Source organism: Lycium barbarum, chromosome 9, assembly GCF_019175385.1.
Source record: "Lycium barbarum isolate Lr01 chromosome 9, ASM1917538v2, whole genome shotgun sequence".
NCBI lineage: Eukaryota > Viridiplantae > Streptophyta > Magnoliopsida > Solanales > Solanaceae > Lycium > Lycium barbarum.
Window position 1 is genome coordinate 1020848 of NC_083345.1, and position 14994 is coordinate 1035841.

Consider the following 14994-nt stretch of genomic DNA (forward strand, 5'->3'; position numbering starts at 1 on the left):
TAACAATATAAATGTCTATACTAATCTTAATTTGGTTAGGGAAGAATACAATAAATAACTTGCTATAATTAATTATACTATAATAGGGTAAACATTTTTAAACTATGCATATAAATACAATCCTTTTCAAAATAGATGGACACCACTATCAGATAATAATAGTACATATCTCCTCAAATATAATATCGTTGTTTTTTCCTTCATGTTAAGAACTAAATATTAGTGATTACATCCTTAATTAGAAGTCCAATAGAATTATAAGATGATCCACATTCCTCCATTGCCACTCTACTCTTCTCCTTCATTTCCTTCACTTTTTTCCTAACTTCATTCTCTTCACTTTTTACCACCAACCTTAATAAACAACCTTCAATTTCTTCAGCACTAACTACATCAACTTGATTATTTTTCCCCTCAAAATCAGCAACATAGTCCATTTTTAACTGCTCAGCAAGTCCTAATTCTTTAACCATCAAGAATGCATTCATTTGTTGTTCTGCATAGAGTGGCCAAGTTGCAATTGGCACACCAAAATGCACACTTTCTAGTACTGAATTCCACCCACAATGGGACACAAATCCTCCTATTGATGGATGAGATAAAATTGCTACTTGTGGTGCCCATCCTATTATTTTTCCAATTTCTTTTGTTTTCTCCAAGAATCCTTGTGGTAACACTTCTTCATAGTTGTTGTAATTGCTTGGTATATCTATTTTTCCCTTTGGTGGAGATCTTCTTAAAGACCACAAGAACCTGTTTGAAAATAACAATAGAATAAAACAGAATTAAAGAAACATTTTTAGGCGTGAAAATCTAGGTTGTTCGGACTTTTCAACAAATGCCCACAAGTGCAATTTGAAGGATCCAATACAAGCATGACAATATTTTTGGAGACTTCGAGCAATATATGTGAAGACAACTTTCCTTGAAGATATATATTGGCAAGCCACTTCAAGATACAATAAAGCTTATATACAACAACTATCCTTTAATCCCAATATGGTTGGAGTGTTATTTGAACCTTTATTATCCTATATGTTTTGTTTGGGTCCATAATTTTTTTATATGCACTTCGCGAAGAATTTCTGTATTTATAGAACAAAGACAAGCCAAATCTGAATTGATACTTTATTTTACAAATAGACATATCTGTTTTTATTCAAATTTGCGCCTTATAAAAAGTAGTATAGTAGTTTTTGGCCTAACTAATCTGGCTTTGCTTAAAAATCCCATTATGGGGTTTTGGTGACGTGCCGAATAAGACTTGATTCACCAGGCTTGAACACGACGCCTGTGGTTTATAATGAAGAAACCTTTACCATTTACCACACCGTTCGGTGGCACATACTACATATACACATATATAATATAATGTATGTACACAGTACACTATGTTAAAAGTATACTATGTGGGGGTATACCACTTGCCCCATAAATATAAAAACTTCAACAGTACCTGTGTCCACAATGCTCCAGTGCAGTTGCTATTTCTCTAATTTGTTCTGCTTCAAAACTTCCCATACTACCAAAGCACAAAAACACAACCGATGAATCTTGCTGCTCATCCAACCACTTAATAATACCTTCAGTTTCCGTTGAATTATTTCGACAATGACCAGTTTTTTCAAAACTAACCACTGGACCAACCGGATAAATTTTTGGAACCATCTTAGAATCCGATAGAGCCTGAAGAGAAAATGATTCAAGCTCGAAAAAAGTATTAATAATAATTCCTTTAGTATCTTTGAATCGACGAATTCCATCAAAAAACAACGTTGAAGCAAGTCTTGAATCTAACATATGCTTAGGCACAACATTAGCAGGACAAAGATTTTTAAAAGTTGGGATCGATAATGCCTCGTTAGAGTTTAAGTACTTCGACGTGTCTAAATTTTGTTCATTTCTTAAGGTCTCGAAATGAAGACATAAGCCAAGAAAAGCAGTGTTTGAAGCGAAGTAAATATAACTCGGGACATTGAATTCGTTGGCTATGTCAATCATCGAGGTACAACACATGTCAAGAATGAAAGCAGAACATGAACTTGTTTTAGAAATGTTTTGAACATATTCACGTACGTATGATTTGTGACCATCGATGAAATCATAGAGGAACGTCTCGTGGTTATTGAGGAATCTAGAAGACGTTTTGTGAGGACCCACAGCTGGGCCTTGGCCATACTGTGAACCCTTGTGCCAGCCCCTTACAACTGGACACCATGACTTGTCATGACATACTCAGGTATTGTAGCAGTGAAATCACAACAGTTCGCTACGCCCTGCAGAGCTTCGAACCCGTGACCTCAGGCCTTTTGTTCTCCCAAAGGAGACGACTCTCACCAATTGTGAGGACCCCACACCCCTTGCGATGTGATGACCCCCTGTGCCAGCCCCTTACAACTGGACACACATGCATGACATGACATACTGGGGTATTGTATGGCAGGAAATCACACCAGTTCGCTACGCGCTGCAGCGCTTCGAACCCGTGACCTCAGCCCTTTTGTTCTCCCGAAGGAGACGACTCTCACCAATTGAGCTGCAGCTCAATTGGTAAGAGGTGCTTCCTTCGGGAGGACAAAGGGCCTGAGGTCACGGGTTCGAAGCTCTGCAGGGCGCAGCGAACTGGTGTGATTTCACTGCCACAATAATGCAGTGTACATGAGCAAGTCATGGAGGGCAACCCGCAACATGCATGGGTTACACCTGCGGATCCTCAAACACAAGTCGCCTTTTTTGTGAGGACCCACAGCTGGGCCTTGGCCATACTGTGAACCCTTGTGCCAGCCCCTTACAACTGGACACCATGACTTGTCATGACATACTCAGGTATTGTAGCAGTGAAATCACAACAGTTCGCTACGCCCTGCAGAGCTTCGAACCCGTGACCTCAGGCCTTTTGTTCTCCCAAAGGAGACGACTCTCACCAATTGAGTTGCAGCTCAATTGGTAAGAGGCGCTCCTTCGGGGGACAAAGGGCCTGAGGTCACGGGTTCGAAGCTCTGCAGGGCGTAGCGAACTGGTGTGATTTCACTGCCTACAATAGCCAAGTAGTCCATGCGTAAGGGCATGTCATGATATGAGGGGGCAACCCGACTCGCAAGGGGGTCGGATCCTCGACAAAAAGTCGCCTTTTTTGTGAGGACCCACAGCTGGGCCTTTTGTTCCCCCAAAGGAGACGACTCTCACCAATTGAGCTGCAGCTCAATTGGTGAGAGTCGTCTCCTTTGGGGGAACAAAAGGCCCAGCTGTGGGTCCTCACACGTTTGTTCGTCTAGGGATATATCGATGAATTTCAAACGGGGTTGAGAAGTAAGAGATTGAATGAAATTTTGAACACCATAATCTAAGGGAAGTTTCATGATGAGAACAGAGATGGAGAGATTTTTTTCATCTCTGTTTAGAATTTGTTTTGCAAATTCGATGGCTGATACAAGGTGGCCTAATCCTGCTAAAGGAATGAAAATTAATTCTTTCATGGTGATGGAGTATTTTTGTTAATTTATGTGTGGGCAGAGACGTGTTTAGAGTTTATATAAGCATCTCATGAATAGAAGTTGATAAATGGAAATTTGAAGTTTCAAACTTCAAAGAATAGTACTTAGAATTTTGACAAGTCTTTAGGTAAGAAAAGTTGATAAATGGAAATTTGAAGTTTCAAACTTCAAAGAATAGTATTTAGAATTTTGACAAGTCTTTAGGTAAGAAAAGTCTTTGGATAGTGACACTCATATGAATGTGAGAGGAAACTCATTATATAGGTACCATAAAATGATCATGAAGTAAAGGAATTTCATTTACAAATGATAATGAGGAATGGAGATAAGGATTTGTCCATTATTTACTCCTTCTGTTTCATTTTATATGTGTTTGACTGGATATGAAGTTCGAAAAAACAAAGAATTAGTTTAGAGCTTGAGCTCTAATAATAAATATATTTAATTGGTAGATTTATTTTTTTCCTGTTAGCAAATTTACTCGGCGCAAATTTATTGAATAGCAGGTGTACTAAGCAATGCCTTCTTTACACCTGGAAAGACAAGTAGTAAGGTTATCTTTGACCGAGAGGCGATGTTGACCATTTTGGATCTACAGTCAAACTTCTCTATTATCAAGTATCATTTGTTTCAATATTTTATAGCTGCTATAGCGAAATAATATTATAGAGTAACATGTAACATAGCATGACATGAATGATCGATTTCACATAAAATATGATTATTGATGAGAAAATTTGGCTGAGAGACTCATTCAAGTCCTCAATTAACAAAATGGCCTTCTATTATTTATTCAATTCAAAATATATCAAAATAAATGAGAAAAGGCACTTAATGAATAATTGGACTATAATTAAAATATTAGATAAGCTAGGGACTTATTTGTAAATAAATTAAATATATAAACCTAATATTTTGCTCCAACAATTCAATCCCGCTGCTATGCCTCTCTCCAACAATTCTAATATTTTGCTCCCTAATATTTCCTCCAACAATTCTAATATTTTGCTCCAACAATTCAAATCTGCTATGCCTCTCTCCATTTGCAATGCACATCCCTAATATTTCCTCCAACAATTCAAATCTGTTATGCCTCTCTCCATTGCAACGGCACATTAAAAAAAATTGCTATGTCCATTGAAGGCAATTCTCTCTTTCTCCTCCCTTCTTGCTAAAGACAGATTGCTTATTCAATTTACTCATCTTTTGAACTCTCTTTTTGAGTATTCTTCTTGAATTTCTAAATTGTAAGTTTTCTACTATCCCTTAACTCTAGCATCAATCTTATTTTGTAAAGAAAAACATTGTAGTAATAGATATGCAATTAATGTTTATATGAAGTTATAGTTAAAGTAATTGCTTTTTCTTTGTGGGTGTTGTTTCTTGATCATAACTTTTACATGTTCTTTGAAGAATTTATGGTGCGAGTCGTTCCTAAAAATGTTGGCCGCGAGCTAAAGGAGAATCAGGTGCACCTTCATTTTTTAGCTTTTCAACTTAAATTTCTCATATCAGTGAGAAAGGAATCACGTCTTTTATAAATTAAGTGACAGATAATAAATCGATCCGACCAAGTAAAAATCTGTCACAATTTACGTGACCAATTATTAATTGGTCTACTCAATCAACCATCGATCTGCTTTATAAAATCATCCAAAAGGCTAAAATATTTTGTTTACCAAATCAGGCAATTGATAGTACATTAATCTGAACAATCTAAAATCAAGCTGATTTTCTAAATATATAATAGACCGACTAATAGTTGGTCGGATCGATTTACAATCAGTCCTTTAAAATATTGACACCAATCTTTAGTTTTCATTATTTGTCTAATTGATATTACATTTGTTACAATATCTTCAGGAACATGATATATCTAGCGAGGGGGATGAGTTTTCTAAAACCGTTAGTGATGGGGATAATGCTTCTAAAACAGTTAGTGATGGGAATGAGTCTTCTGAGACATCTTGTAATGGGGATAAATCTACTGAGGAGAATGATATATTATTGATACTAGAACGTGAAACCTCAGTAGACCTCTCCCAATATAGTTTGCATAAGGAATTGGAGGACGGGGATCACTTTGATGGACTTGTGAGCATTTTATCAAGGTGGGATGTTGTTAAAATGATACAATATTACTTGGAGAAGGAAAAAGTGTACAACCAATTTATGAATAGTTGTTTTGGCTGCTTATTAAAAGTGAACCTAGAGAATTGGAACAAAAATTTTTGTGGCCAAATCGTACACTATCTTCTACAACGACGTGTTGTAAGCTTAAAGAAAAAGGAGGTTTGGTTCATAATTGATGGTAAGCCAATTCGATTTGGTATGAAGGAGTTTGCTATGATTACCGGACTGAATTGTGGTATGAAGGAGTTTGCTATGATTCACCAGACAAACTTTCTCAACTTATTGAATTATGTGCAAATATGTTTAATGAGATGAAGGATATGAACAAGAAGTTGAATGAAAGAATGGATGGTCTCGATGCTAAAGTAGACCACTTGAGTGGTTTAGTGGGTGGTTTGCATGTCCAGGTAGAAAAATTAAGCCAAAAAAAGTATGATGATGAAAATTTTCAGGTTGGTGATGAACAACCAGATATGTTGGAAAAGAAGGTAATTGGTGAGCTTGAAGAGGAAGGAAGCAACATGGTTGACAAAGATGAAGCTACCAAATTTGCGGGAGTATGTACTACAAGGGCGAAACGAACAAGGAAAACTAACCCAAAATATGATTCCCCTTTTGCAACAGATCCCAGACAAAAGAAAATCCGGGAGGCTTCGAAGAATATGAAGACTTATAAAAGGAGAAAGATCGGCGGTGATAGTTAGTAATTCTATTAGGATGTTTTTTGGATCTGTCGGACAGAGTATGGATCAATCTGTTTAATTAAAATTTGTCTTGAATTGTATTTAGGTTTAAAAAGTTAGCGTATTTATATTATGCCACTTTTGTTTTCACTGATGGAAATATTCGACTTATTTTAATTTCATTAATAATTTTGCAGTGTAGATTTTCTATCATCATTTATTTCATTTATAGTCATTAACAAATTTATGAAATGTCCGACAGATACATGATCTGTCTGTTAGATGTGATATCGGATATTTGTTTTCTTACTTGTACGTCCAAGTTAAGCTTTAGTTTGTAATATTGTTCCTTTCTTTTTCACAAAAAAAAGAGAATGTAACATCAAATTTTCTCTCGTATAAATGCTGATAAATTGAGCCTCTGTCCGACAGATACATGATCTGTCTGTTACAGCAGATGCTTTGGTCCGACAGATGTGGTATCGATCGCTCTTTATCGTCTTATTCCTTATTAGTTTTATGTTGATATTTCGTATTTACTTGAGAGTTGATGAATAAGGAGTAAAACTAATGAAAAATTCAAAAAATACTTAGCATGATCGTTCGAGTTGAAACAATAAGAGGATTTACAAGAAGACTGACTATTTGTTTTTGTGAAGGCACCATCTGGTGCGTATGGAGTTCTGATATTTGTTTTCTTACTTGTACGTCCAAGTTAAGCTTTAGTTTGTAATATTGTTCCTTTCTTTTTCACAAAAAAAGAGAATGTAACATCAAATTTTCTCTCGTATAAATGCTGATAAATTGAGAATCTGTCCGACAGATACATGATCTGTCTGTTACAGCAGATGCTTTGGTCCGACAGATGTGGTATCGATCGCTCTTTATCGTCTTATTCCTTATTAGTTTTATGTTGATATTTCGTATTGACTTGAGAGTTGATGAATAAGGAGTAAAACTAATGAAAAAGTCAAAAAATACTTAGCATGATCGTTCGAGTTGAAACAATAAGAGCATTTACAAGAAGACTGACTATTTGTTTTTGTGAAGGCACCATCTGATGCATATAGAGTTCCGATATTTGTTTTCTTACTTGTACGTCCAAGTTAAGATTTAGTTTGTAATATTGTTCCTTTCTTTTTCACAAAAAAAAAAGAATGTAACATCAAATTTTCTCTCGTATAAATGTTGATAAATTGAGAATCTGTCCGACAGATACATGATCTGTCTGTTACAGCAGATGCTTTGGTCCGACAGATGTGGTATCGATCGCTCTTTATCGTCTTATTCCTTATCAGTTTTATGTTGATATTTCGTATTGACTTGAGAGTTGATGAATAAGGAGTAAAACTAATGAAAAAGTCAAAAAATACTTAGCATGATCGTTCGAGTTGAAACAATAAGAGCATTTACAAGAAGACTGACTATTTGTTTTTGTGAAGGCACCTCTGGTGCATATAGAGTTCCGATATTTGTTTTCTTACTTGTACGTCCAAGTTAAGATTTAGTTTGTAATATTGTTTCTTTCTTTTTCACAAAAAAAAAGAATGTAACATCAAATTTTCTCTCGTATAAATGCTAATGAATTGAGCATCTGTTCGACAGATACATGATCTGTCTGTTACAGCAGATGCTTTGGTCCGACAGATGTGGTATCGATCGCTCTTTATCGTCTTATTCCTTATTAGTTTTATGTTGATATTTCGTATTGACTTGAGAGTTGATGAATAAGGAGTAAAACTAATGAAAAATTCAAAAAATACTTAGTATGATCGTTCGAGTATGTTCACTGACAAATTGTTGATTTATCCGACAGATACATGATCTGTGCGAGTTAAAACAATAAGGAATAAGAAAATTTAACACTTGTAGTCTTAAATTACAATAAGAGAATTTAACACTTGTAGTCTTAAATTACAATAAGAAAATTTAACACTAACTGCATATTTAGAGTTCAAGTACGTTTATCGGGACAAGTAGTCTTCTTGTGGCCGACTTGCTTGCAGAGAGAACATTTGTTTCGCTTTTTAACACCTTCACCAACTGTTGGGATCCTTTTCTTACGTTTCCGGCCTTTCACTCGCTTCCAAAAAAAATTCAATCAAGGAAACCCGTAACATTAGCTTGCCACCTTCACCATTTATATCATTCAAATAAATTTGGACATCTTTATCATTCTTTAGTTCAACTGGCGGTGCTTTGTCCCTCGAAAAAGCACCTGCATTAGTCATATACTTGACACAAACAGGATCATGTCCGCAACTCAATTCACCTCTTCTAATGATAGTTTCCATGAATTTATCAAAGGTAACATCACTGCTCACAAGCATTGTTCAAACTGTATCATTTTGAGAATTCCATCTCCACGATTTCTTGTCATCTACCCACTTTCCAAAATAATCAACAAGTAAGACAACTCATGTCATGATTTTGTACCTTCCTACAATAAATAATGTAATGTTATTAGAAACTAGTAAAATGAAACATTATTGCAAACATGGAAATAAAAAATAAAAAAAATCTATAATGAATCTGTCGGACTAATTACTATGATCGGTCAGCTATTGAATAACATAGAGGACTGATATATAATTGGTCAGATCGATGGTCAATCGGTCTATTGCAGACCAGATTCCATCTGCATAATAACTTTACAAATATATAAAATTCATTTGTCTACCTTCAAACTGAGGTCTTGATACAATGTTTTAACAGAAGCCCACGCTAATGCTACTCCAAAACAGTCTTTAATCGGATTTAAATTGAGTTTGACTACTTCTTTAAAACTTTAACACCATCTTTCTCCAAATATAGCTTGTTGAAACTAACTTCACCAAAAAGAGAAGAGTTTTAGGACCTCAATAACACACAATCATATGCATAGAGGGTAGATTGAGAGTGGAAGAAGAAGAACAATAGAAGAAAGAAGAAAAAAAGACGTTGAAAGAGATTTTGGAGGTTTTTCTTGTTTTTGTTTTTTTATTGTTGATTTTGGACCAATTTGTAGTTCATAAAAGATGGGTACTAATCTGACATAATAATTAAAATCTAAATCACAACTAAATTAGAGTTTTTTACCTAATCTAAAAAGTGGGTCATTTCACTAAGAAAAAAAACTTGAAACCCTTTTAATTAGATAGAAGACTTAAATGAGCCTTTTAACCAAGAGTCCCCCCAAGTAGTAAGGTTATCTTTGACCGAGAGGCGATGTTGACCATTTTGGTTCTACAGTCAAACTTCTCTATTATCAAGTATCATTTGTTTCAATATTTTATTGCTGCTATAGCGAAATAATATTATAGAGTAACATGTAACATAGCATGACATGAATGATCGATTTCACATAAAATATGATTATTATGATAAAATATTGTTAGAAAAGATGACTGTTATAAAAAAATCTGACTGTAGTACATGCAAAATGATTTCTGGTTTGATTCTAAATTAAAAACAGAACAATCAATAATGTGTTGAAATTTAGCTTGTTGTCTTGCTAGCTAAGTTGCCACGTTCCAATACTTTTCTTACAAAGGACTTATCCACCACGTTCCAATACTTTTCTTACAAAGGACCTATCCAAATTCTAGATTTATGTACACTTGAACTTTCCTTTTGTCAAAATTGCTCTAACATTCTATCAATTTCTAGTGATGAGAAACTTCTATAAACTCTACTATACCCGCACTGAACATTTTTTAAATAACAAACATCAAGTCTCATACTGAGAATAAATATACTAGCAACATATAATAATTTAAACCTCTTTGACGATGAAATCCGAGCTAATTTTCGTTCCCTTAGCTGGATGGGGTCACCTCGTGCCAGCCATCGAATTTGCAAAACTCGTCCTAAATAGAGATGAAAATATCTCCATATCCGTCCTCATAATGAAACTTCCCTTAGAATTTGGCGTTCAAAACTTCATTCAATCTCTCACTTCTCAACCTCGTTTGAAATTCATCGATGTTTCCCTAGACGAAAAAACATCGTCTGGATTCTTGAGTAACCTTGAGACGTTCCTCTATGATTTCATCGATGGACACAAATCAAACGTACGAGAATATGTTCAAAACATTTCTTGTTCCGGTTTCATTCTTGACATGTTTTGTACCTCGATGATTGACATAGCCAACGAGTTAAATGTCCCGAGTTATATATTCTTTTCCTCGAATGCTGCTTTCCTTGGCTTATGTCTTCATTTCGAAAACCTGAGAAAAGAACAAAATTTAGACACGTCTAAGTATATAAACTCTAATGAAGAATAATCAATCTTGGGTTTTAAAAATCCATGTCCTACTAAAGTTTTGCCTAAGCATTTATTAGATTCAAGACTCACCTCGTCAACATTGTTCCTTGATGGAATTCGTCGATTTAAAGAGACTAAAGGCATTATTATTAACACTTTTTTCGAGCTGGAATCGTTTTGTCTTCAGGCTCTATTGGATTCTAAGATTGTTCCAAAAATTTATCCAGTTGGTCCAATAATAAGTTTTAATGAAAATGGTAACGGTCGAAATAGTATATCAGAAGCTAAAATCATTATAAATTGGTTGGATGAACAGCCGGATTCATCTGTAGTATTTTTGTGCTTTGGTAGTATGGGAAGCTTTGAAGCAGAACAGATCAAAGAAATAGCAACTGCACTGGAGCATAGTTGTCACAGGTACTATTACTTGTAGTTTGTGATATTTGGTTCTTTTTAATCATTTGACATTCGGAATTCACCTGCCATAATTAGGTTAATTCGATCGGAATTTGCTTATGGAGCCTTTATTTAAAGGAGAAACCCCTTCTTACTAGGAACTTTTTCCAAGCTTAGACCTGAAACGTCTGGTTAAGAGTCACCACTAGTTTGTAGTATTTGTCAAGGGGGATACATTCGTTTAGAATATGGGAAAAAGTTTCTTGTAAGGGGTTTATAAGCTTTAGTCCGCTAAGGGCCCAAGCATTTTCAATAAGATTATAACGTCTGAATCTTAATACACGTATAAATATTTAGATGTTGTATTAAGATATGAACACTAGATAATTAAAAATATTTGTTTTTCCAATATTTCAATGTAAAAACTTGTTTTTATTTAATTTAAAAATTAATAAATATAAAATTCATATAAATTACAACTTATATACCAACCGCCTGGGTGGTTACGTTGTTGGTGGTGGTATCGGTTAATGGTGGTGATTGTGGGTACGTAGTGGTTAGTGATGATGGTGTAGCTGATAGTAGTGGTTAACGTTGGTGGTTGATGGTGGCAGCTGATAATTGTGGTGGATGATACTGATAACTAGTAATGATGGTGATGATTGATACCGGTGGTTAGCGATATATAGTGGTGGCTGATGGTAGCAATTGTCTGGAGTGATTAGTAGTTATGGTAACGGTGGTGGGTGGCTAGTGGTAACAATCACCACAATATATATACATGCAATATTGTCGTTCCTGCTAGAATTTATTTGTATTTTCTTAATCAACTTACATCCAGTTTATATCTCTTTTGATAAGATTATTTTCATGCCTCTTTTAAGTCTTTCTTTAATTTTGTCATTCTATTGTTATATTCAAACAGGTTCTTGTGGTCTTTAAGAAGATCTCCACCAAAGGGGAAGTTTGATATGCCAAGTGATTACAAAAACTATGAAGAAGTGTTACCAGAAGGATTCTTGGAGAGGACAAAAGAAATAGGAAAAATTATAGGATGGGCACCACAAGTAGCAATTTTATCTCATCCATCAATAGGAGGATTTGTGTCCCATTGTGGATGGAATTCAATACTAGAAAGTGTACATTTTGGTGTGCCAATTGCAACTTGGCCACTCTATGCAGAACAACAAATGAATGCATTCTTGTTGGTGAAAGAATTAGGACTTGGCGAGGAGATAAAAATGGACTATGTTATTGGTTTTCAGGGGAAAAATAATCAAGTTGATATAGTGAGTGCTGACGAAATTGAAGGTGATTTATTAAGGTTGATGAGAAAAAGTGAAGAGAGTGAAGGAAGGAAAAAAATCAAGGAAATGAAGGAGAAGAGTAGAGTAGCAATGGAGGAAGGTGGATCATCTCATAAGTCTCTTGGATGTTTAATTAAGGATTTAATCACCCACCTTCCTCAAGAGGAATTATGCAAAGATTAGTAATGCATATAGATTTGTAATGGAAAGATTGATATGTTGTTGAATGTTTGGTTTGATACATCACCATCAATAAACAATGTGTAATTTGGAATTTGGTTCATATATATGATGTATAATTTATAATATGTTTTACTTTTTAAATAACATAAAATTTCATTTGCCATTGTTGTGGAGAATTTTGCCATTTTTATGTTTTAATCCATATATTGTTGATATTCTTATTCCACGTTCGAATCGCATAATATTGCATAAATTATGAGGAAATGAAAATAATAACCACCACTATATTAAGGGAAATTAGCACTTTTAGTCCCTCAGATATCTCAAATTTTAATTTGGTCCTTTTGATTTCTGGATAAACACATTTCATCTTTAATTAATTAATATGTACACTTTTGATCCCTCTAACTGCAAGACTTCACAAATTTAACGAATTATTAAATGCTATACCACTTAATTATCGACTGGTTATGTTAAATTTGCATTGTTATACTTCTGAAGGTAATCTAGTTCTAATAATAGTATATATATCACAAATTTCCTATATAAAGGGACAAAAAACATATGTAGTTTAGTTAATTGCATTTGGATATACTTAGCCAAATATGAGAAGAACAAAACTCAGATTTCATCAATAATTAAAGTACAAAGTGTAATTATCCCTTACAGTAATAATGACAGAGTTTTATGTGGAGATTTTGTTAGTCCTCATTACATCAACCAAAGTCCAAACCGACCCCTAAAATCTTCAATGCATGATTAACTTTTGTTTTCCTCAATAAAAGTTAGTACTCTTTATTTATTTTCAGAAAAAGGAAATAAAAACAAATGAGAAAGCCAGTATGTAGACCTGTAACAAACTGTAGAATGCAACTTTTCAACCTTCTGCAACTAAGAATATGAAATAGTTCATAAAGATTCTATTCTATAGATGAAAATAGTAAATTATATAGTCATCTCTTAAGAAAATAATGGAGGAGAAATGGTCAAAGATTACACTGATATTAAATGCTAAGCCTAGGATTATAATGACAAAACTATATCTCAACATATAACCAACTGTATGAATAGAATCCAGTTTAATTAAAGTCAATCTATATTTAAATTCATTCATGTCAATATTCACTACCCTTCTCTCATTGACTCATCTGTTATTTAATGCTTAATAAAAAAAAATCTTATTTAAATACGCTTATGATGTGTGATATTTGATTATTTTCTATAAGCCAGAGGGAGAGCTTTGGCAGATTGAGGACGTTCTTCAAGTTTTTCTCTGAGTAAGTATGATTAATTTTACTTTTTAAAAATTTATTGTTTCAAAAGATCCATATTACTCCCCCCCCCCCCCCCCCCCCCCCCCCTTTCTTATTTGAAAATGGGAGTTGAAATTAACAAGTGAAAATAGGTCAGATTAGATAAGATGAGCCTTTTTTTGTTTAACCATTTCATATGTATTTGTAATTTACTAGTTTGATTAATTCAGATTTGGTTCCAAAGCTCAATATTTATCCTGTCACACTCCATAGTGATAATGGGATGAGTCAGGATCCGGCCAACCCTTAGATCTAGTTCATATGATGATGGGGTAAGGTCTCGTGTTGCTCCGTCTCATTTGGTATAGTCATTTGATATCCGGTACCGTTAGTCTACTAATTTAGATTTGTGTTGCATAAAAATTATTAGAGGAGGAAGCCTTCGCTATTAGAGATCATACTTTTCTCTTTTGCACTCTCATTATTTTCTTTTCTTGGCTAACTGTTAGATCTAACTCATGACGATGGGGTACAGACGTACAGTAATTCAAATTTTCATCATGTAAGACTTATTTAAAAAAAAAAAAAAAAAAAAAAAAAACGCTCACCACCGGAGATTTTTCACTTTTCGATTTGCATTCTTGCTATTTTTCTTTTCTCTTTGTTGTTCGTTTATATCACACAACTAATTGACACCTATTTAATTAAAAATTAAATAATGCTAGTTGATTTAATCAAATGTATATTTATTCTCAAGTAATAAATATCATCATGAAACTTGCAACTATATATACCTTATTATATATCCATAACCACCAGAGGTAGATACAAAAATCACAACAAATTTCATGTTGGTGATTTGGCTCTTACTTTGAGTTTTTTTCCTATATTTTAATCACATACCTCCAACTAATTTGAATGGTCTAACCTACATGTTATCAAAGGAAATATTCTTATTCTTAGAATATGCAATCTTCATTGATTCATAGTTGAACTAGACAAAGATAATGTGCATAGTTTTTTTAATTAGATGGAGTAATCCATATCTCCATTAATGTTTTTTTTTAATGTTAATATTTTAATTAATTAAGTGAAAGCAGAAAGCAGGTGAGATTTGAAAAGGAATAAATAAAATAAATAATCAAAGCAAAAGTAGGAGATTGCTGACTCACCAACAAACAGTCAACACTTCATCAACCACCTAGTGGGCCCCACGTAAGTACTATTCGACAAAGCTTGCCACACGGTTTGTTGGTTCTTGAAAATTCTACAAGCCCCATTTATTTATTTTTATTAATT

At 34.1% G+C, this 14994-nt stretch overlaps 1 protein-coding gene, 1 long non-coding RNA gene and 1 pseudogene across 2 annotated transcripts; 2 read left to right on the top strand and 1 right to left on the bottom strand.

The window, feature by feature from the left end:
- Positions 1-51: 51 nt before the first annotated feature.
- On the bottom strand, positions 52-2553 carry LOC132609478 (putative UDP-glucose flavonoid 3-O-glucosyltransferase 3). The gene is made up of 2 exons (XM_060323461.1): positions 1457-2553; positions 52-753 (listed from the first exon to the last, which is right to left on the bottom strand). Exons 1-2 carry the CDS (start codon positions 2014-2016, stop codon positions 213-215), a joined length of 1101 nt encoding a protein of 366 aa, XP_060179444.1. The 5' UTR covers positions 2017-2553; the 3' UTR covers positions 52-212.
- A 7471-nt stretch (positions 2554-10024) lies between these two features.
- LOC132611305 (anthocyanidin 3-O-glucosyltransferase 2-like) lies at positions 10025-12587 on the top strand (annotated as a pseudogene).
- A 993-nt stretch (positions 12588-13580) lies between these two features.
- LOC132609292 (uncharacterized) lies at positions 13581-14027 on the top strand. Its single transcript, XR_009570788.1, has 2 exons — positions 13581-13719; positions 13926-14027. It is a non-coding gene; the product is annotated as an uncharacterized LOC132609292 (long non-coding RNA).
- The last annotated feature ends 967 nt before the right edge of the window (positions 14028-14994 follow it).